The sequence below is a fragment of the Mustela erminea genome, chromosome 6 (genome assembly GCF_009829155.1).
Source record: "Mustela erminea isolate mMusErm1 chromosome 6, mMusErm1.Pri, whole genome shotgun sequence".
NCBI lineage: Eukaryota > Metazoa > Chordata > Mammalia > Carnivora > Mustelidae > Mustela > Mustela erminea.
The window spans coordinates 83,227,695-83,250,824 of record NC_045619.1 but is presented as its reverse complement, the minus strand read 5'-3'; the positions used below and the strand labels follow the sequence as shown (position 1 = coordinate 83,250,824).

The 23,130-nt window shown below is 52.1% G+C and overlaps 1 protein-coding gene across 1 annotated transcript; it reads left to right on the top strand.

Moving 5' to 3' along the window:
• Positions 1-8,153: 8,153 nt before the first annotated feature.
• ENDOU (endonuclease, poly(U) specific) lies at positions 8,154-23,130 on the top strand. The gene is made up of 10 exons (XM_032347998.1): positions 8,154-9,145; positions 13,869-13,991; positions 16,274-16,345; positions 16,799-16,933; positions 17,384-17,555; positions 17,940-18,139; positions 20,536-20,649; positions 21,278-21,384; positions 22,133-22,275; positions 22,888-23,130. Exons 1-10 carry the CDS (start codon positions 9,091-9,093, stop codon positions 23,006-23,008), a joined length of 1,242 nt encoding a protein of 413 aa, XP_032203889.1. The 5' UTR covers positions 8,154-9,090; the 3' UTR covers positions 23,009-23,130.

The window sequence follows — 23,130 nt, the reverse complement described above, 5'->3', positions numbered from 1 at the left end:
GGCAAGCCTGGGAACCCGACTGTCTGACCCTCTGGCTGCCTCAGCTCTCTCCTCCCTGGGAGCCAGCCTCCCCCACCAGCCCTGGGCCTCTGGCCGCCAGGCTTCCCAAGCTGCAAAGATTAGTCTTTTTAATATTGCTGTTACTCATAATACTTATCATGCTGATAGGCTTAGATGTGAATAGTTTCCATCCTTTCCAGCATACTTCAGCCTCTATTATTTTTATATGGAGAGTAGCGCACATATTTTTACCCCCGCTCCCATTTTATAGTCAAACTGAGGCCCAGAATGATTTGCCTGAGGTGGCATAGCTGGCTAATAAGCAGGTGGACTGGTGAGGACTGGGGTGTGTATCCGCTGGCCCTGTGCTGCGGACCTTTGCTCACCCCTGCCCTCTCCTCGTGCCCCCGGTGCCCCAGGTGCAGTCTCCCTGAACCCAGGCATTTTCTTCTCTTAGAGAAATAGATCCAGGCATGTATGTTCCCTACACACCCCCACAACTTCATTCTCAAAATCTTATGTAGTAGGGGCTCTGTGAATGGGACAGGCGGTCCTGGCCTTCCTGGAGCAGACCTCTCTGCCTCGCCTTGCCTCGCAGACAGATCCGGAGCCAGGCTGTCAGAGGGAGCGGATGCCGCAGAGCGCAAGCCCAGGGAGGAGTGGATCCCCACAGGGTCTTACTGCTCGCCCCTAAGCATTTAGGCATCGCTCTGCCTCCCGGTGTTGGGACTGCTCTCCCCTCAGCAGGGGTACAAGCCCCCGAGGATCCTGAGAGTATCAGACAGCTAGCGTGGCCGGCGGTTGGGCAGACTCTGAACGGGCAGTTGGCTCCCCCTTCCCTTCCATGGACGGATAGGCCAGAGCATAAATGCATTTCCAAAATGTATCCTGGTACCCTGCCGCATACAGGAGTGCTAGGCTTCACACACAGCGGCCAGGGCTGGGGGGCTGGACCCTCCTGTCCAGGTGCCCTGTACCTTCGCTCCACCCATTCCAGGCACCCCTCTCTGAGATTCTGAACTCTCCAAGCCCCAAGCCCTGCTGGACAGGGCACCTGAGGACAAAGGGGCTTGCAGCCCCGGTGATGAGTGACTATCCTTTCCTCCCAGTGATGATGAAAGCTGATCCTCTGAGAAGCCGAGTCTGACTCAGCTGTGCTTTGAGAGTATCTCCTTGGCCATGCCAGGGGCCTTCCTGGAGCAGGTGGCCTTGCCGGGGCCAGAAGGACTGCTGTTGCTGGTGGTAGGTGGCACACTGGGGAAGAGGAAGTCTGGGCTCAGAGCCCAGATCCACTTTCTATTGGAAAGTGTGGAATTTCAGTTGTTCGTTCAGTTGTTCAGCCTTTGACCCATGTGGACCCTGGGTGAAGAGCCCTATGCTTATGGCCTCGTCTGACTCTGCCTGACACATTTTTGGCCCTTGGGGAGAACTCAGGGCCTCGGTTTTCTTGCTGGGGTGTGAGTCGTGGGCAGACAGAGCCTTCTCTGGGTTGCCGAGGAGAGGAGAATGCAGGCTTTCCTGGCACTGAGGGGGAATGTAGCCAGCAGGGGGGGGAAAGAGGGTGACTTTTGCTGGGGTCATGATGGCAAGGCATTTTTAGCTTACTCGGCCTCCCAGAAAAGCGCCCCATCAAGCCGAGTGGGAGGTGTGCAGGTGTGGGTCAGGGCCATCCTCCGTGAGGGGCAGTGGGTCGAGCCCCCAGGAGCCTGGGCCTCAGCGGCCACATGGCCTCGACCTTGGGCAAGCCTCTTCCTCAAGGGTTTGGGGTATTCTCCCACTCTCAGTGTCTTGGCTTAAGCTGCTCAAGTCAACCAAAGAGAGGAAGGGCCCCCGACCTCTCTCGGTCATAAAGCTGCAGACCCTCGGAGCATCTTCCCAGGGGTGGCCTCCAGCCAGGACTGCCTGAGGGAGGGAGTGCCAGCTGTAAGCTATTTTATTAGAAGGATTTCCAGAGAGTCCCCTACCCCTAAATATTACAGCCTGCAGCCTCCCTGAATTCTGGTTGTCTCTACGCAGTCCTGTTATGTAAGTATGTACCTTGGGAAGATGCTAGTGGTCTCATTGGCCAAGATCCTCATCCTCCTAATGGCCACTTTAAGGGAGAAAAAGGAAAGGAAAAGCTCGAAGCAATGCATTAGGGAAATTTTGTTCCTCACTGAGGCTCCTAGCTCCCCTCTAGATCTGGCTTAGTCCTCTAGGTGGTGGCCCCACCCCCCGAAAATAAGTGTTCCCCTTTGGCAACCAAACCCAGTGAGCCAGACAGTGTGACTGAGAGTCATCCCCCCAAACTGGGAAATACTCAAAACTGAAATGCTTGAACATACTCAGAAGCACATTATATTCTTAAAATACAGATTTGGTTTTGCAATTATAAAAAGGAATCACATTATGAAGAGTTTAGAGAAACTGCCACTTTCTCATGCTTTGTGTTTGTCTTAAATATCATTTTTTCACAGAGGCTTCCCTAACCATCCTATCCAGATTAGGTCTTTTGTGGCCTTTGTGGCCCTGCCTTTTTATTTTTAATTGAAGTATAATTAACGTAGAGGGTTATATTAGTTTCAAGTGCACAGTATGATTCAGCAGTTCTACACATTACTCAGTGCTCATGATGGCAAATGTGCTCTTGAGTCCCCATCCCCCACTCTCCCCTTAGCCCCACCCACCTCCCCTCTGGTAACCATCAGTTTGTTCTCTGTATTTAAGAGTCTGGGTTTTTTTGTTTGTCTCTTTTTCTTTTGTTTGTTCCTTTGCTTTGTTTCTTAAATTCCACCCATGAGTGAAATCATATGGTATTTGTCTTTCTCTGACTTATTTCACTTAACATTAGAGCCTCTAGATCTATCCATGTTGTTGCAAATGGCAGGATTTCATTCTTTTTTCTTTTATGGCTGAGTAATAGTCCACTACAAACATATGTGTATGTTTATATATGTATATATGTAAGTACTGTGTATATATATTAGCGCTGCTTCTTTCTTTATGCATTCATCTCTCAATGGACACTTAGGTCGCTTCCATATGTTGACTATTAAAAACAATGCTCCAATAAGCATAAGGGTGCATATATCTTTTTGGGTTAGTTTTTGTTTTCTTTGGGTAGGTACCTCCAGTAGTGGAGCTACTAGAGCATGTGGTAATTTTATTTTAAAAATTCTGAAAACACTCCACATTGTTTTCCATAGCAACTGCCCCAGATCGCATTCCTACCAACAGTGTACGAAGGTTCCTTTTTCTCCACGATCTTCACCAACACTTATTTCTGGTCATTTTGAGTTCAGACATTCTGACAAGTGTGAGGTGATATGTCATTGTGATTTCAGTATGCACTTTCTTGATGATGAAGGATGCTAAGCGTCTTTTCATGTGCTAGTTGGCCATTTTTACGTCTTCTTTGGAAATATGTTTATTCGGGCTCTGCCCATTTTTTCAGTTGGATTTTTTTTTTTTTCACAGTATTGAGTTGTAGAAGTTCTTTATATAGTTTGGATGTTAATCCTTTATCAGACATATCACTTGCACATGTCTTCTCCAATGGTTTCCTTTGCTCTGCAAAATCTTTTTATTTTGGTGTAGTCCCAACAGTGTAATTTTGCTTTTGAATCCTTGCCAAGGTCTGGAAAAATGTTCCTATGGCTGATGTCAAAGAGATCACTGCCTGTGTTTTCTTCTAAGAATTTTATGGTTTCAGGTCTCATATTTAGGTCCTTAACCCATTTTGAATTTATTTTTGTGTATGGTGTAAGAAGTCCTGTTTCATTCTTGCATGTAGCTGACCCGTTTGTCCCAATACCATTTATTGAAGAGATGGTCTATTCCCCATTGTATATTCTTAGCTCCTTTGTCGCAGATTAACTGACCATAGATTTCTGGTTCTCTATTCTCTTCCATTATGTGTCTATTTTGATTACCACAGCTTTGTAGTATATCTTGAAATCTGGGAGTGTGGTACCTCCAGCTTTGATCTTCTTTCTCAAGATTGTCTTCGCTGGCCTTGTTTTGTTTTTTTTTTTTTTAAACACACACTATTCTGTTCTTGTTATGTGCCGGGAACTATTCTAAGAGCTTCACAAGTATTAACTCATTCAATTTTCACAAGAGCCTCGTCAAGTACTTTTACTTGCTCTATTTTACAGTGATGGGGGAAACCAAGGCCCAGAGAGATCAGAAAACCTGCCTGGGGTTGTATAGTTGGGGAGTGGTAGAATTGGGATTCGAACTCAATAGTCTCAGCATTGGGTTCTGCTCCCCCAATCCCAGCTCTCCCTATGCTTTGTCCATTGTCTCCCTCCCCCTTTGGAGGCTAAACTTCTCGTCCTCGCATCCATTCTGCTTAGCAAAGTCAGGCGAATGAATAAAGGCTGAGAAAGAGGGAAATTGGCCATAAGCCAACTACCTTAGACACTAATTATGACAGTTTTGAAAGATGGTAGATCTTCACACCCTGGGTAGGAACCGCTCCTGCCAGTTCCACTATTGTCTTTGGGAGGCCAGAGCGGCCACAGCTGTGCCGACACACCTGGGGCAAGAGGCTGGTGGGGTGCCTGGTGCCAGTGCCAGGCTCCTGCTCGGCGGTGGCTCCCCTCCCTCCCTCCTGACCTTGCCCTGGCTCATTCCCTCGCTGTCTCTCCGAACCTCCTTATCTTGGTCTGCCTGTCTCATCTGCTTCTCTTTGTTCCCAGCTGTGCCTCCAGAGCCTCCCCTAAAACTACTGGGGTTTGAGGACATGAGACAGAATCTTTATTTTATAAACATCATTGGGTAGCGTAAAACAAACATTAGCACAGCAGCCAAAGGGGGGAAAAGTGTAGGCAGGTGGTAACTTTGGGATTCTAAAAAGTGGGATAAGTTTGAGTTATCTGTTACATCTGATTCAGAAGCTGCTGGAGTCCTAGGTCCTGTCTGATCCCTGTGTTGACTGCCCCTAGCCATGGTGATGCCAAGGGAGTGCTTGGGAGGAGGGGCATTAGATTTCTATGAGTTCCAAGCAAACCTGCAATATTGCCACAAACGGTGTGTTTGCTATGAAAACATAAGTACACAATGAGTCCCTAGACCCCATTTCCACCCACTGCCCATAAGGCCCCCACAGAAGCTTCCAGATCTCAAAGAGGGCCCCGTCTGCTCTCTCTGGCTCACCATCTTCCGTCAAGACTTTGTAACAAGTGGGGCTGAAAGGCTCAGTTTGCTCCTTCATTCATTCTTGGCTCCTTGTCCGTGTTGGTGGTTATTTAACAACCTTCAATGAAAATACGAGAAAGTAGAGGGGACCCAGGAAGCAGAGGTGAAGAAGCAGCCTGTATGGATGAAAAAAGTTAAATGGCAGTGCGAGGGTTAACTGATGCCATGCTGGCCACATCACCCAAGGGGCCGGGATATGTCAATGGCACCCAGGACAAATATCAAGAACTGAGTCCACAGGCAGGAGCGATTCCTCTGGTTGGAGGGCAGAAGTCCGGCTTCACGGGAGGGTGGGTTTGCCCTGGGCCTGGAGGAGAGTAGGAGGTGGAAAGCCCAGGTGAAGGCAATGCAGGCAGAGGACTGGCCTGTGGTCTGGCCAGCAGAACCAGAAGCACAGCCTGGGACTCTGGTGAGTGCCCTCGGTGGCACACGTCTGTCTGACTCATGCATCCATGGGACTTGGGGGGTGGTGAGTGTGACGCTGAGTATCAGGGCTGCCCACAAACTTTAAAAGAAAGGCCTGGAAACCCAACGGTGGGACACAACCTACAAGCCAGTGTGAAAGCAAACCCCACGTGGAGCTATTCTAGAACATGTTCAGTGAGAGGGGACTTCAGACTGAGCTGGGTCACAAGTGACCAGATGTGGGTGACTGTCCGGGTCTCTATCCTGGGGCACTTCCTGGGCCACAGTGGGATGGAGCCTGGTGGTCTAGCATCTTCAGGAGCCAGGGGTCTGCTTGGGAGGGGACTCTAGGCCTTCCCTGAGCTGGGCTAACGGCAGGACCCATCCAGTTCTGGTCTTGTGCTGAAGTGACTGAGCCTTGGTTTCATAGAGGACAAGGTTGACCTTGGTGTATGTCCCCTGGGCCATAGCCTCTGGGTCCTGACGACCCCTCACCACCCCGGTAGCCCAGAGATGTGTGGGATCTACTTCCAACAGCCATCTAATGCTGAGGCTTCTCTGTGCTCTGTCCCATGGGAAACCAATAGGTTCTAAGAGCCCTTTTTCCAGCCTGGCTCAGGCCAGGCTGAATCCTGCTAGCCTGGGAACAGCACAGCACAGGCACCCTAGTGAGTGCTCAGCAAATATTTTCTCATGGAATTCCCATTCCCTACACTGCTGACCGCCTGACCTGACTGCCTCTGGGATCCTTGCCCACGTGCCTTCACCCTCTGCACCTGTCCTCACTTCCTGATAAGGCCTCTCTGTGCGTGTTCTGGCCATGGGACTACCATCCACCGTTCACCTGTCACCATCCCCTCCAGGCCCGTGTCTCCAGGACCCCACCTCCTATGACTCTCACTTGCTGGCTGGCCCCCTGGGGAGGGCTTTTAATGGAGGTGGAAAGCCCACATGAGAACCTAACTGGGGGAGAACTTGGAAAGCCAGCCAGACCATCCAGCCGCCTCGAACACCCTTTCCTGCATTTATCTCTATATATGCATATGTAACATATGTAATCTGATATGCGCATCTCTACATATGCATAGATGAATTGAATCTATCTATGAGGCATCTTTGCAGGAGTGTACAGAGGTGTGTTCAGACACTGGCTTGCTGGACTGTTCCCAACTGTCCTATCTACTTTCCTCCACGTCAGCATGCCTTGGCTTATACAGTCCCGGGGTTGCCCCGAGAGGCACAGAGGCATCCGAGTGGAGGCAGGAGAGCCTTTTAGGATCGTGCCAGGCTTGCAACTTCATAGGAGGAGCGGAGCCACATGGTTGCTGAGGTCCCTTTCATTCCCTGTAATCTGAGTGCAGACCACGGTGCTTTGTAACCCAGACGTGGTTAAGTGGTATTGATGCATTCTGTGGGACAATGTGGCATCAGTGCTCATTAGGACGGCGTCTGGTTGGAAGTCTTGCTGCATAACTTACCGATGTGCTCCTGGGGGTACCTGCCAACATTTCTGTGCCTCAGTTTCCTCCCCTGTGAATGAGGATAACAATAATACTCTGAAGGGTTGTATAAGAGGGAAGGAGGGAGTGCGTAGGAGGTTCTGGCATGGTACTCTCCGGCACGTGCTCGGTCAGTGTTGGCTATTGTCCTTAAAGCTGACATTATGGTTCTTGTTTCAGACCTGGGTCCTCAGATGGGCCCTCTGGCTCTATGGGGTCAGTGTCAACCATCTCTAAGCTCACAGCCTTGCTCCTGCCCTAAAATTCCCCTGTTGGAGGGAGGAGGTGCTTCTGCCCGGAAGTTCCTTCCGACAGGCTGCTCTCAGCTGGATGGTAGGGCCGCCCCGGGGCCCGAATGGACTCCACACCGTCAGTCTCAGTGGGGTGCCTCCAGCCAGGCCCCTGGAAGGCACCATCCACCCCAAATTCTGAGGGGTTGTTCTCCTGGCCCAGCCAGTGAGCATCTCCTTTATTCCCTAAACTAACCAGAGTCTGAAATCCAGGTTTGTGTCGCCAGCCCACTGGCCGTGGTCACAGCCCGCTCTCTACTTGGACTTGACCACTGGAGCTGTCCAGGCAGACTTTCTGCTTCTACTCCCTCAACCACCCTCCCTGCTCCATGAAAGGGCCAGGCTGATGTGTCAGCTGGGCTTCTGCTGTGAGTCTCTTGCAAGGCAGCTTGTCACAGGCTGTCCTGTGCTCCCCGGAGCGCCACGTGGGGTCTCATCTCCGCACTGAGAGTAGGGGGGGGATTCTCCCCACCCCACCGCGGCAGCCCACCCTGGGTGTGGGAGGGAAGCCCCGAAATGAACTTGGCAGGGCTCATCAAGTTCAACCCTGTCATTCCAGAGATGGGGAAACTGAGGTCAGAGGGAGGAAGCATCCCATATTTCAAGCATGCTGGCAGAGAAGGATGTGTCCCCTTACCTCACCCCTGGAGAAAAGTCACTATAGAATAGTCTGAATGGTTCATCAGTTTTGCCTTCTTATATGAGGCTTTTCTTTTATTGAGAGGGCAGAATCTCCATGCAGCACTCTTTCTGGAAAGAACAATTTACTTAACAGATTTTGCCTTTAATAGGAGGGGGAACTTGGCAGTCCCCCATTGCCGCTCCTGGGACTTGGGGAGGAAGGACTTGGAGAAGCCTCACCTCCCTGGGGAGGGCCCACGGGAAGACGAGTGTAAGTAGGGGATGAAAGGAGTGGGCTCCTGGGCCCCCAGGAGAGGAAGGATGGGTCCTCTGGCTGTCTCTGAGCCTCTAGCCCACCGCTGACCTCGTAAAGCTGGAACCTGTGAGAAACTGAACTGTGAGAAGTTGAGGTGCTGACTCAGTCAGAATTAGATACTATTTGCATATTATTTCTGGGGTCCTTGGGCTATGTGTGGTTTGACGCTAATAAGAGCAGCCCTTATTTCTGACCCACACCTCCTGTATCTCTCCTTGGACTGACCCTAATGCTTGAGCTTCACTGCCGGTCAAATTTGGAATAATCATCTCACTAGGTTTCTCATATTAGCATCAGGAACTCAAAGATGAAGCCAGCCTATAGCTCCTTGGAAGGCCAGGACAGTGGCTTGCCAGTAGGTGGGTGTTTGGAGGGCATCAGCCACAGACCAGGCCATTAGTCTCCCACTTGGGATGGAGAACCGCACCCTCCCTTCCCCCAAACTAGGCCCATCTTGCTGTGTCTGCTTACATGACCTATTTTCTGGCCACAGCTAGTATTACCTGTTCTAAACATCTGGAATTACCTGCCTGCTTAGTCACCTTCCCTCTGGCTTCAAACAGCTGTTGGGCCCCACCCCCTCTCCACCTCTTATCCATCTAGGGTCCCTCCCTCCCCTTTTTCTTCCTGGAAGGATCTGGAGGTACCAGATCCACAAGTTCTGATGTCTTTAAAAGGATCAGCCTGGGCAATAAGGCTCATTTGAGAGCTGTGACATTCACCTTGACTCTAGTGAAAGTCCAACAGCCCATCCCCTTTTGGCTTCCAACTGGGCACCATGAGGGCCTGTGTGCCCCTGATAGTGGCCATACTCTTCAGCCTGGCCTGGGCTGGTAAGTCATTATCTGGTGGGGGTGTAATAGTCCTGTGTAAAGAAGCAGAGAGTTGGGGAACTTGGTATGAGCAGAGTGGGACAAGGAAACTTCAGCTCTGTCCTAGAGCCATGGAGCACCTTAGAATCCATCCCTGTCAGAGTATAGGCGTTGTCTTTGGGGTGGAGGGGACTGAGGAGCAGGGCTGAGGGACTAATGTCATGGAACCCCCTTCATAAGTCCTTGGAAGACCAGACCCAGACATCCCTTGCTCCAGTCTGACTTTTGATCTCACCAAGGTTTGTCTGTGGGACCGCTGTGTGATGTAAAGCTTGCTGGGTTTGAGTGGCCTGGCTGCCCTTGGAAACTCTCTCCACTGCCTGTGGGTGGGTGAGGTTGTTTGGGGTAGGACCCTGCTCTGGGTAAAACCTCAGGAGCTGGGAAGGCTCAGCGGGAAACTGGAAAAGGCCCTGGTCCAAAGGTGGGCCATGTGCTCTCTAGGCTATACAAATAGTCAATGGAATGGGCCTCCGACCCAGTGACCGAAGAACTTGAGCACGGAACTGGCCTATATTTACTAGCGGTGCAGGGAATGGAACCAGCAGAAGGACAGCAATGCTTTCCTTGGTAGCTGGGCAGAGTGCTGGTGCTGATGTGTTCACTGGTAGTTGGTTAATGGGTGCGGAGGAACGGCGGCCAAGGGAGGGGCCTGAGCTGAGAGGTGTGGGGAGAACCCTCCTCTGCCCAGAGGAGAAAGAATCAGAGCTTGATGCCCACCCCACCCAACCCAGGTGGTTCTTAAATCGGACTGTCGTAAGGATGAATTAAGATACTGTATAAAAAGCACCTTACGTGGAGTGAGAGCTCAACCAGCTGAGGTTTGGGTTATGCGTATGCATATGCCTATTCCTGGCAGAAACCCTTGTTTCCAGTCAGGTTATATATGGAGACCCATGATGGGATTCCCAAACGGAATTCCCTGCACTGGGAGGGATGGGGGACCTCTACTCCGGCACCCGCGGCAGAGCAGCTGGGAATCAGCTCTGTCGGGGGCCCTGGGTGGTGGACAGCCAATGGGGAGGGCATGAGAACTTCTAGCTTAGTGTGAGCCAGTGGCCGCTCGGTTAGCCCATCCCAGTCTCAGGAGAGGAGAGCAACTTTAGACATTGGGTCTCTGAGCAGCCATCCTCGAGAACAGAGGCAACAGTGGCTTTAGAAATGCAAGTGGAGCCCTTGCTCCTGGGGGAGGAGGGCAATCTGATCTGGATGTGGGGTGGACGGGGAGGTGCGAGTCTATCCTCGCTGCCTTCTTTCCTAAGGTGGGCAGGAAGGGGCTCGGCTCTCGTCCTTCCTAGTTCCTACATCTCAGAACTTAGATGCAAGACAATGAATCATATGGAGGAGTCACCATCAGCCTTAGGAGCCTGGTTGTTTCGGGAGAACTGGGGCAGGAAGCTGGTCCTGGAAACGAATCTTCTTGGTTGGCTAGGTCTCCAGGGAAACAGCCTCTGGGGCTCCTGGACAGGCACGGATGGAGGATGATGTCCCGACCCTCAGAGCAGCTAAGTGCTGGTGTAATAGCGACACCCAGGTTTGGGACCAGACTCTCTGGGCAGGCAGCGTGGGTAGCGAGTGGACCTTCTGGCATATTGAGGTTTTGGAGAGTGCAGAGAAATTTAGCATCTCACGAGACAGGGGAGGCCCTAAGCCCTTGCAGGGGAATGGAGGAAAAGCCTGGGTCTGAGACAGACAAGGCCAATGTGAAGAAGGCCATGGCTCAGAGAGATGAGGCAGAAGGGCAAGGGGCTGATGGCTGCTGAAGCAGTGACTCAGTGCCTGGCCAGGGAGCGAGGCTCGCACAGGGCCCTGTGTGGCCCACAGGCACAGGGTGGGGACACTGGAGTGAGGAGTCAGAGTGACTCGGTTCATTGAGTGTCCCCAGGACAGCCCAGCGAGGTACCTACGAGGAAAAGAAGTCCCTGCTACCTCTCCTCCCCACCCTCAAATCCCAAGGTCATCTCAAAGCAGACCAAGTTTATGGGGAAGGGAGTTCTCACTGGGGACAAAGTTCTCGAACAGAGATGACAAGGTCCACTCAGCCAGGGCCGTGGGGGGTGTTCTCCTGAGCTCCAGAGAGCTGACTAGTCACGTGGAGTCCTTCTCAGCCTGTGCCAGCTGCTGGAATGAAGTGAATTCTTTCCTGGGACTCTGCTGATCGGGCCCATTGTGAATGTTGCCTTGATTTGTCTGAATTTTCTCCCTTTGGATTCTGGGTGTTCTGCCAGGCTGACTGGGCAGGCAGCTGACTGAGCCTTCCTCCTGCCTAAAAATTTCTCCTTAAGGTCTTTGCATTTAGGTTCCAAGGGAGCAACATTTAAGATTCAGAAAGAGTTCCATTGAGCCTGAAAGGACAAGTGGCCTTGGGCCTGGCTGTTTTCAAGGACAACCCACTGGATCAAAGGCCTGCCACATGGGAGGCCCTGGATCCAACTTGAGGCTGCCTCAGGACGTGGTTAACCTTGACCTGACACCTCTTTGATGTAGAGAATACAGGCTCACAGCAATGACGTCAACTAAGAAACTGTCAGCGACATAAATGCACCGACACCCTGGTCTAAGGGCTGGCCCTGCTGGAAGCCAGGGAGGGAGTCAGCTGGATGAAGTGCGTCCACAGGGAAGACTGCTCTAGCCAGTCTGAGCACTTGCCACATTGGAGCTGGGCGTGGAATATTATCGCTGTTTATTTATCTAAGCAGCCCATGTTGCTAGTAAGGATAATGTACTGTACTAAGTGCTTTACAAATATCACCTCATTTAATGCTTATAAATATTCTATGAGACGGACTCCATTGTCATGACACTTTCACAGATAAGGAAACCGAGGCACAGAAGGTCAAATAACTTGCCCAAGAGCTTATAGCTCGAAAGCAGCCGAACCAGAATTCCAACTCCATGAAGTTTTGGCCCCAGAGTCCAGGTCAAGTTCTTTGCTCTGCCACCCTCATGAACACCATATAAACCCTAATCCCAGAATCCAAAGTAGTAACTAAACCCACAACCCTCATATTCACCTCCCACCCAATCCAGGCTCTTTTTTTTTTTTTTTTTTAAGACTTTATCTATTTATTTGACAGAGAGAGATCACAAGTAGGCAGAGAGGCAGGCAGAGAGAGAGAGAAAGAGAGAGAGGAGGAAGCAGGCTCCCTGTGGAGCACAGAGCCTGATGTGGGGCTCGATCCCAGGACCCTGGGATCATGACCTGAGCGGAAAGCAGAGGCCTTAACCCACTGAGCCATCCAGGCACCCCCCAATCCAGGCTTAAATCGAGATACGGTACCTGTGTGGAGTCACCACTAGAACCAAACTCCAAATCTAATCTAAGGCAAAAGTGGGATAATTCTCTTCTCCTAGTCTTGACACACTCTTCAACCCTGGAGTGGCATTAAACCTATCCCCTTATTCCTCGGCCAAACAGCAATGCAGAACTGTTACTTTATTGATAAATTTAACTCCAGCCCAAATCCTGACTGTAGCTTTTAATTCGAACCTAATGCACTGTAACTCTGGTGCAAATTAGGTTTCGGTTTCCACATTCATACAAATTCCGATGCTAATGGCGACTCTGACCCTGATCTTGACATCCTTCCTCACCCACAGCCGGGCCCCTAAACCCAGCATTCACGAAACCCAAACCTCAGGAACCTCAAGTGGAAACAAAGTCCCTGTAATTACCCTTAAGTCTCAGAATGGAAGGAAAGGGCCCCCAAAGCCAGCTGTCACCAAAGACACCTTCCGACTCTGTCTTTGCTGGGGTGGGCATGGCGGGGGTTGTGTTTTTAAGAGTGGTAGTGGGCTTGTACCATTTCTTTCAAAATTTTTTGTCTATGCCCCTTGTGACCAAAAATTTGCTTCTGCAGGCCATGTGGCTGGAGTAAGGGATGTGGTCTGTGGTTACACAGCGGATCCTGTTCCAGAATCCAATTCTCATGTATACTTGTTCCCCACATGAGCATAAACTAATTCAAACCCTTTCCAAAGACTAGAAGAAACAGAAAGATGGGACCTGGGAGAAACAGGGTGCCCGGGAGACCAGGTGAAGGGGAACAAAGAACAAAGGAGCAGAAGACATAAAAGGGGCAGGATGAGAGGAAGGGGGTGCTTGGGGAGAGGGCAGGTGGGATCACTGGAATAGTAGTGACCACCTTCACCTATGTGACAGGTGAGTGATGACCTGTGGGTCACAACCAATCCACAGACCTCTTTCGTTGGTCTGCAGAAATTTTTAAAAAATTGGAAAACTTCACATGAAAAGGAAGGATTCTTAAAAAACTAGAGGCTCTGGCAGCACTGAGCCTGTACTCCAGCAGAAGGGGCTGGAGCTGGGAGTGGCTATCAATTTCAGGCCAAGCATCAGTTCCAAGTTTGTTACAGTCCCCACCAATTCCTACTGCCTCCTTGCTTCTTTACTTGCTTCTCTTAGAGTTCTAGCCTCGCTCAGCATTCAAGTCTGTGATCCTCAAGTATATTATGAGTCCTGCAATACAGGGTGGGTGGGAGTGGGGTGGGGATGAGGCTTCTGCCGGTGCGTGGGAAGCTGCCCATGTATTTCTCTGCAGCAGATGGCAATGATCTTCCCTGCTAGGTGGGCCCCATGCTCCTGTCTGCAAACCCTACCACAGGGGGCACCTTGAGAGGGAGAATATGACCCTCACAGAGCTGAGTTTGTGACCTTTACTGCCCGTAGGAAAATTAGAGTCCTGTGCATCTCGCTGTGATGAGAAATTTCACCGGGACGCTGCCTGCCAGTGTGACCGCCAGTGTCCCCGGCATGGGGACTGCTGTGAAGACTATGAGCACGTGTGTACTGGTGAGGCTCCTTGTCGGGGGAAGGGTCTGGGAGGCACAGTGGGCCAGGCCATGCCCACGCCAAGACTGCCTGCAGGGGTGCTGGCTCAGGTGTCTGGCAGTGCAGAGCTGGGTTCCGTGATGGATGACAGGGCTCCAGGAGCCCAAATGAGGACACTGACGAGCAGTGCAAAAGTCAGGATTTGTCAACTGCTTGTCCCAGCTATTCTAGGCTGTCCCCAGTCTAAAACCGCAACTTAATAGGTATTATTTATCTGGAATATCTATCTGAACTATCAGGATAAGCAATACTATTTTGGAAGTTCAAGTAATTCCAAATGCAGCAGAATAGTAACAAATATTAACATAGCATGTATCTCATGACCAACTGTAATTCAACACTTTACATCACCAAAGTGTAAAAAGGGAGTCGAACTCTCCAACCGCTGTGCTCCCAGGGAGCCTGCGTGGTGTTACTGTGACTGTTGAGATTCACACACACCACTCTCCTGGTAATGAGTGGACTGAGTGGCTGGAACACCTTCAATCTGTCATTCCCTGTCCAGTGATTAAATGGGACACGCACTACTCTCAGAGGCCAATTGTTTCTCTGTTACTCTAACATAGTTTAAAGGTCATTTGAAAAAATTATTTTGAATAATACTCTTGTTTGGATGCTTCCAGTATTTTAGACCGCCAGATAAATGGTCTTCTGTTTTAGGACATGAAGCCTCATTAAGTTCACTGTCAAACCAGGTGCCCCGACTCTCAGTTTGGAAAACATGATCGCTAGAGCCATGATAGGTAATGGCTAGCAAGACCACGGCATACGGTTGTGCAGGTTGTACACTGCACAAGGGTACCTGGCTGAGAAGCCAAGTTGACCAAAATTGAGTCCATTCTTGCTAACCCATATGCCTCGCTTGGTGAAGAGATGTGTCTACTGAGAGAAAGGAGTACCTTTTTCTAATTTTCCCAAAGGGGATATCTGCTGACCCAGCCGTGCCCACTGAGCTGCTTGCACCAAAAGGAACCCTCATTCCATTTACATGAAAACACCATCTATACCAGCAGGAGTTCTGTTGATTAAGCCCAGGGAGGGAAACACAGGTCCAGAGCTCGGTGTCAGAATCAGAGCCTGTCCCTTTCCCCTCGCCTTGTGCCCTATTCAGCAGACACAGGAGAGCCCATTCAGCTTGGACCATCGGGCTGGCATTTCACAGCACAGACAAGACTTAGCTTGGGAGCCAGTCCATCTCCAAGCCTCTGATTTGCACCTCAGAATCCTTTTCCCACAGAAAAAATATGGATGACGCTTGAGACCCTAAATCAGCCCTTGAAAGTCTGTTTAACATAACTTTGGCGGAGTTAAGAACTGGTGGATCAGGACTTAGAACACAGCCTGTCACCAAGGAAGTGATCAGAACACAGGGTGTTGGCTGAACACATAGTCTGGCCTGTGCTTCTGATAACACAACACCATCCAGCAAGCTCACTAACGGATTCCCAATCACTTTGTAACAGTGTTGCTTCTCTGGGGGAAATTACTCCCACCATGTATGGGAGAGGAGCTCAGAGTCCCCAGGAGGATCCTTCCTCTTCCTCCCCACCCCCACTCCACCCAGCCTGCAGGCCAAGGGAACAAGGCGGCAATACGAACGTCCTTTTCTGAACTCACCTCCCCCACCCCCTTCTCTGTGGCCATTGCCAAGTGTTGTAAAGAAAGAAGGGAAGTTGGTATCTCAGGAAACAGTTCTTAGAGTTCTTAGTCCCAGAGGGCCTGGGTGGAGTTCACCCTTGACTGTGACTGGGAGTTATTATAGTAAGGGATGTTCCTAAGCAAGGCCTTGTCATCTGGAGAGGAGCAAGCCTGTCCTCTATCAACAGATCTTGAAGAAAAGCCATACCCGAATCAGGGTTTTCAATCCAGAGGGCACCCCTTCCTGCCTCCCCTCCTCTGTGTACAGATGAACACACTGAGCGCCAGAATGCTGAAGTGGCAAGGAGCGTTGTCACCTGGGGAAATATTTTTCACTTTTTAGAATAGTTTCCAGTCATCTGTCCCCTTCTGTATTCCGTTTTTATTTATTAATTTAGGGCACTTTAAAAGCACTGCATTTATTTCCCTATTAATCAAACTGTCTTCCGTTTTTAGTTTGTCTCCTTGTTCATTGTGCCTCAGCCCCTGTTTCATATTTTCTTCCATTGCACGGCTTGTCCTGGAGGCTGGGGGAACTGGGAATCGGACATAAGGGGAAGGGAGCCCTTGGGGGTGGCTGGTGACACTACTTCTCTCACCTACAGGAGAAGAGGGCCCCGAAGAGCCAGAGCCATTCCTGGAGCTGGAGGAAGAGCCGGTGGAGGCCCCAGCTGGCCGTGAGTCTGCCTTTCTAAAGGGGGGGCCTGCAGGCTAAAGGCGGAGGGACACGAGAGGTGACAAGGAGGAGGCAGCCATCCCAGCGGCAGCAGGCACAGTCCTGAGCTAGAGAGACCCCAAAACCAGTATGAGGGCTGGCTTCTGCAGCCTGGGGTGTAGGCAGGAAAGGGAGCCTGAGGCCTATGGAGGGAAGTGGAAGAGATTTTATTTTTAGGGTGGGAAGATTATAAAAACAACAGGCCAGAAAGTAGAGTTTGGCCTCTCCGCAAGGCAAGGGCTTCCGGACCGTGGAGGGTGTGTACCAATTCAGCCTGTTTGTTTTCCTTCCCTGGAGATCTTCAATAGGAGCGCGGAGGGCGAGGCTGGAGGGGGAGGGAAAGGGGGGACCCGGCGGGCTGGCCCGGAGCGACCTCTAGGGGTCTGCCCCCACACACCTCTCCCTGTGCTCTCAGACCTGTACTGGGCACCCAGCTCCTGCCGGGACCGCTGCCACGAGGCCTTTGACCGGCACCAACCGTGCCACTGCGATGCCCGCTGCCCAGAGTTTGGGAACTGCTGCACGGATTTCGAGAGCCTGTGTGGCCACGGTCAGTCTCCTGCTCCCTTTAGCACAGCCCCAGAGACGGAGGAACTCTCCAGAGTGATAGTTCTGCAAGTGCGCTCGCTGGAGCAGCATATCAGTATCCTCTGGGCATAGATTAGAAGGGGAGACTCTAGGAATTCCCCCCGGACCCACTGATTGGACACTCTGGGGGCAGGGCCCCCAAAACTGTTTTAACAAGCCCTCCAGGTGATTCTGGGGCATATCCACATTGGAGAACTTCCCAGAGGTGGGAGCAGTGTGGGCATTTTGCAGGCAATGCCATGTGCCTATTTTAAGGAGCCTTTGGGCCTGAGGTCCCCGCCTTCACCCAACCACTAGGGTGATGGACTGCAGCCTCCTTGTCTGGCTGTCTGCTTCTGGAAGGCGCCCAGGGGAGGGGGGCTCCCTCCCCCGGCCTTCCTTGGGCTGAGAACCCCCTCCCCACTCCTCCTAGAGGGCTTCTCCTACAGCAGTGATGCTATAACCAAGGAGGAGCTACAGAGCATCTCTGAGAAGATCTACAGGGCGGATGTCAACAAAGCCCAGAAGGCAGACATCATTCTCAACAGCCAAAACCGCATTTCGCCCTCAGAGACCAGAGACCAAGTGGACCGCTGCCCAGAGCCGTGAGTCCCCTTCACAGTGTCCCCCCACCCCTGGCTTCGCTTCTTTGCCTGCCTCAGCTCTTTTCTCCTCAGGCGGGATGGAAGGGAGAGAAGGAAATAGGTCTCCAGGGACAAAGAACACCATCTTGAGGGGCTGTGGGTATCCAGTTGGGAGGGTTTCTGTGACTGACTGGGCCGAGAAGAGAGCTGAGCTTCCAAGAGCTGGAGGGGGAGAAAAGAGCCGCCTCATGCACACCCTTCAGAGGAGCTGAGGTCCTGACTCTGCTCCTGACCTCCACCTTTGCATGCCTGCCCTGACCTGTCTGGCTGCCCCTGCAGGGGCCGGGTGGGGGTGGTCCTGCCCCATGTTCAGGCCTCCCTTGCACCTCCCTCCACCTCCCGCAGGCTCTTCACCTACGTCAACGAGAAGCTGTTCTCCAAGCCCACCTACGCGGCCTTCATTAACCTCCTCAACAACTACCAGCGGGCCACGGGCCGTGGGGAGCACTTCAGTGCCCAGCAGCTGGCTGAGCAGGACGCCTTCCTCAGAGAGGTCATGAGGACGGCGGTCATGAAAGAACTCTATGGCTTCCTCCGTCACCAGAGTGAGTGAGCGACCCCAAGCCCCACAAGGCAGTGCTCAGGACAGGAGAGCCTGGCCGCCCTGGGCCTCCATGGTGGGGAGGTGAAGCGAGCAGGGGCAGGGTTGTGTAGTGGCCAGCAGGCCTCTGGGAGGGCTAGGAGGGACCCTGGACCTAAGCAGTGGAAGCAATCTCTGTCTGGCTCGCAAGTCACCTCTGCTCTGATTGACTCTGAGAGGCCTGTGGATGCCTGCCACGCGCTCACTGTTCCAGTCTCAGGCTCTCTGCAAGCCCGGGAGTCATCCCTGCACCTCCCCCAACTCAGCTGATCCCACAGGCACGTCGTCGGGTCCCTGATTCTCCTTCCTCCTGCTCCAGGTCCAGGAAGGCTTGTTGGCTTGTCCCACATTTTTGCTGGGGAAACAGCAACAGAAAATCACCAAAAGCTTCTACCGGGAGGGGTTCTGGCTAGCGCGCGGCTAGCCTAGTCCCCGGATAGGGACGCATTTGAATCAGACCAAAAAAGGTTTGAGCTGCAGGAGTTCTTGGCAGGGGGCTGTGTCGGTTCGCGTCCTGCAGATTCCTCTCCTGAACTCCAGGCAGCCGGGCTGGGCCTCATGGGCAGCTCTGTCCGGGTCTCCCCTCTACTCACAGCGGCTGCCTTCCATCGCCCGCCTTCCTTTACGTGTGAGTCACCGGCTGCTTTTAGGTGAAGAGGGTGACGCCCGAGCGCCCGGGTGAAGAGGGCGCGATCCCGCACCGCCCCCTGGCGGTCTTCTGCCGCAAACACGAGCGAGCGTCTTGGCAGTCGGGGCAGCCCTCCAGCTTTCCAGAGAGAAGCGGGGAGGTGGGGGCGCCCGCAACAGGCTGATGACTTGTCTGAGCCCTGCGAGGTCGTGAGCAGAGCCCGGTCTGGGACCCAGGGATCCCATACTGAGGCCGGGCTGTTCCATCACGTCTCTCCCTGTCCAAACCCAGATTGTCCTTCAAGTTGCAGCTCACATCCCACAAGGCTGGGTCTGCACCTGCCCCAGTTCCCCGCTGCCTTTTAGCATCTCCACAGCGTGTCATCAGAGGTCAAGGGTTGGGGGGGTGGGTAGCCCAAGATAGCTTTGGGCCCGAGGGGGCCACTTGTTAGTGGTGCAATCCTGGGCAAATGACCTTACCTGTCAGAGCCTGATCTGTGAAATGGGATCTTTGTGGATTAGTGCATGTGAAGCACTGGGCGGAGAGCCTAGCACTGGGGAAGTGGTATGAACCATTCAGGCTGCGAACCCATTCTCTGTTATTGTGTGTACATTTTGTCTCATTTTCTGACTGTGTTTTAAGTCCTAGAAAGGCTAGCATATGTCTGTGTCTCTTTGGTATCCTCCACACACATTTCTGAGCAGCAGTTGGTATTTGATGGCTCCCTAAATTAGAGCTCCAGCCCTGACCTTCCCATTGGGGCCCAACTGCCTTGTTTCTAACCTGGGCATAATTGGTATCAACCCTATGTGAAGATTCAATGTGAGGACTGAAAGCACTTAAAAACAGTTGAGGTCCAGGGTGCCTGGGTGGCTCAGTGGGTTAAGCCGCTGCCTTCGGCTCAGGTCATGATCTCAGAGTCCTGGGATCGAGTCCCGCATCGGGCTCTCTGCTGAGCAGAGAGCCTGCTTCCCTCTCTCTCTCTCTGCCTGCCTCTCCATCTACTTGTGATTTCTCTCTGTCAAATAAATAAATAAAATCTTTAAAAAAAAAAAAACAGTTGAGGTCCATAGAATGTAGACAGTAAATTGAAATATTTTTGTATTGTTACTTTTTGACTGATGCCCAACTCTCTGGCCACGGCTTGTGAGGCCTGGTGGCTGCCTACTTCTCCGACCTCCTGTCCGACCCCTCCCCACTACACTCACTGTGCTCCAGCCACCCTGCCTTTCCCTTAGCTCATTGAATACTGAGCCCAGGTTGACTTAGAGCCTTGCTCCTGTTGTCCCTTCCACATGGAAGACCATTTCCCCCAGGTTTTGTGTGGCTGACTCCTTATCCTGCAGGTCTCTGATTAGTGCTACCTTCTCAGAGAGGTCTTTCTGATCTTCCTTTCTAGAAGAGCCCAACCCCATCCCAACCCCATCTCCAGCCGTCATGGGACACTCTGCTTTATTTTCTTCATAGCACTTAACTGCAATCATATTGTTTATTATTTGTCTTTTCCGCTGGAATGAAACTGTGAAAGCAGGGATCTTGTCCTTGCTATTCCCTGCTGACTCCTCAGCCTGCAGAACAGGTGCACTGTGGGTAGTTACAGAATGGAGAACTGACTATCTTTGTTGGTTGAACCCCTGTGTCTCTTAATGTGCTGGAGCAGGTGGCTCTTCCCCGCTTCCCAGGACCTGGTCCCGCCTTCCCCTCTCTTAGGTCCTCTGTGTTCCTCCCCGCAGACCGCTATGGCTCCGAACAAGAGTTTGTCGATGACTTGAAGAACATGTGGTTTGGGCTCTATTCAAGAGGCAATGAAGAGGAGGACTCGAGTGGCTTTGAACACGTTTTCTCAGGTGGGATCATTATGGCTGGAAAGAAAGAGTTGGAGGAACGAAGGGAGACTGCTTCCCTCAGGAGGAGGGCGGCATCAGGCACTGAAGAACTTGCAGCCAAGCCTGTTAGCAGGGACGGGCCTGTCCACCCCCAAGCCAAGAAGAAGGGGTCTGAGGAGCTGTTTTTGAGGGATAGTCTCCCGTGGAGTATCTAAAGGGGGAAGGAGACCAGACACTAGGGCTCCCAAAGGTCACACGTAGGAAGGGAGCTGGGTTTGGGGGCAGGGCTGGCTACTTCTGAATGGTCCTCTGCTTTCCAAGAGGCTCATGGTCTTTCTCCCCACTGTCCCACCCCATAAAGCTCCCACCAAGTTTGGCTTGCTACTGGAGAAATGGCTGAGAGGAGATTGGTCGCCCAGGCCAACCAGGAGGAGGAGTTCTCCCAAGGGCTTGAGCTGAAAGCGGGCGGGGAGGGCTTTCCTGGGTGAGAGTTAGGGATGTGTGGCATGCTGGGGAGTGTGGGCAAGGGGCTAAGCAGATGTGCATTCTATGAGCCAAAGTCTCAAGAAGGGGGACAGCCTTGGCAGGGAAGGGGTGCAAGAAGTCGGAGGGGAGGCCCAGATCACCCACCTTGAACTCTTCATTATAGGTGAAATCAAAAAAGGCAAGGTCACTGGCTTCCATAACTGGATCCGCTTCTATATGCAGGAGAAGGAGGGCCTGGTTGACTATTACAGTCACATCTACGACGGCCCGGTGAGTACTGGGTGCTGACCCATGGGCTGGAGAAGCTTATTAGTACCCAGACTTTCTGCCCTCACTCTGCACTCCCAGCAGCCAGACAGGCTTCTCGCCCTGCCTCTCGTTGGCTGCCTAGCAGGGATGGTGAAGATGACTTCCCGATCTGGTGGCCAGTGGGTTTAGGCAGCAAGGACCCTGAGATTCCCTTCCAAACAGTGAAGCCTCCAGACCTGGATAGGCAGGAGGCAGAGAGCACTATCCCTGGATGGGAGGCTGGGGGCCAGGAAGATCTTCAGAGGGGAACAAGTCACAAAGGTATGTAATGACCTCCTACCTGAACTTCTTTAGAATGTGGCCTTGGCTGGAAATTTCAGCCTGGCGAGTCTGAGTTCAACTCCTTACATTTTAGAGAAAAGAAACCTTTGCTGCCCTGTGCCAGGAAATAATTGGGGGACAATAAATTGTCTTTCTCCTCCACATGTCATAGCTACGAAGGAAGCATTATGGTCCCCGCTATCCTGGTGTCAGTCACAGGAAAGCAGGCTCTGGCCTCTTTGGGAGACTCATGCTGGCAGCTCCAGACAGTGGGTCCAAGTAGGGCTCAGACCCTTTAGCTGGGCAGACCGTTTCCTTGGTCGATGTAAAGAATCCAGCCTCCCCAGAAAACTCATGCAGGCCCCTCCTGGGGGCTGCTGCCATGTACCACTTGTCTGGCAGACTCCACTCATGGCATTCACCAGGCCTCCTTTATTACTCTCTGCAGTGGGAGTCTTACCCTGATGTGTTAGCCATGCAGTTCAACTGGGACGGCTACTACAAGGAGGTGGGCTCAGCTTTCATCGGCAGCAGCCCTGAATTTGAGTTTGCGCTCTACTCCCTGTGCTTCATTGCGAGGCCAGGCAAAGTGTAAGTACTGGGCCAGCCAGGCCTGGGGAGCAGGCTGGAGCCACAGGCTGTCCTCAGACAGGACAATCAGGAGAGCTGGATTCTGCAACTCTGTGGCTTGGACAGACCACCCTTCGGCACCTCAAGTTTTCTCACTTGGGAAATGAGGTTGTTAGATAAGGCTGGTGGTTGCCAACCTTCACCTCAGTGGCAGAACCACCACCTGAAATCTTATGCAGAACCATCATAGGTCAAACAGTTAGAGATGCACTTGCCCTGGTGCTCCAGGCCTCTCTCTTCGGTCCCCAAGGCTGCTGGGGGAACCCCGGAGCCCCAGAGAGTATAGCTTGAAACCACTGGGCTTCATCTCTTCTAACGTTTGAGGACTTTGGGTCCTACTATGTCTGAAACCCTAAGCAGACATTTAATTTCTGGGGGTTCAGCTCTAGAATCTGAGATTTTAGATTACTGCTCTGGGAAAAAGGAGTCCTTCTGAAGGGGTGCCTTCAGAAGGTAATGGCTGAAGAAAGCTGGGGCAGTTCTCTGCATGGGTTGGGCTTGATCTCCCTAGTGAGGGGATGGGCATGGGGAGATGTGATGGGCCCCTATGACTTGGCCATCTTTCCTCCACAGATGCCAGTTAAGCCTGGGTGGCTATCCCTTGGCCATCCAGACCTATCCCTGGGACAAGTCCACCTATGGAAATGGCAAGAAATACATCGCCACGGCCTATGTGGTATCTTCTACTCGATAGAGCTTGGAGCCCTATGGGGCATGAGAGCAGTGAGAGTTTCTGCAGGATGCAGGGGCTATCTGCTCTGGGCTGCAGGAGGCTAGAGGAGACTGAGAGGGATTCCCAAGTCTAGAAATGCCCTT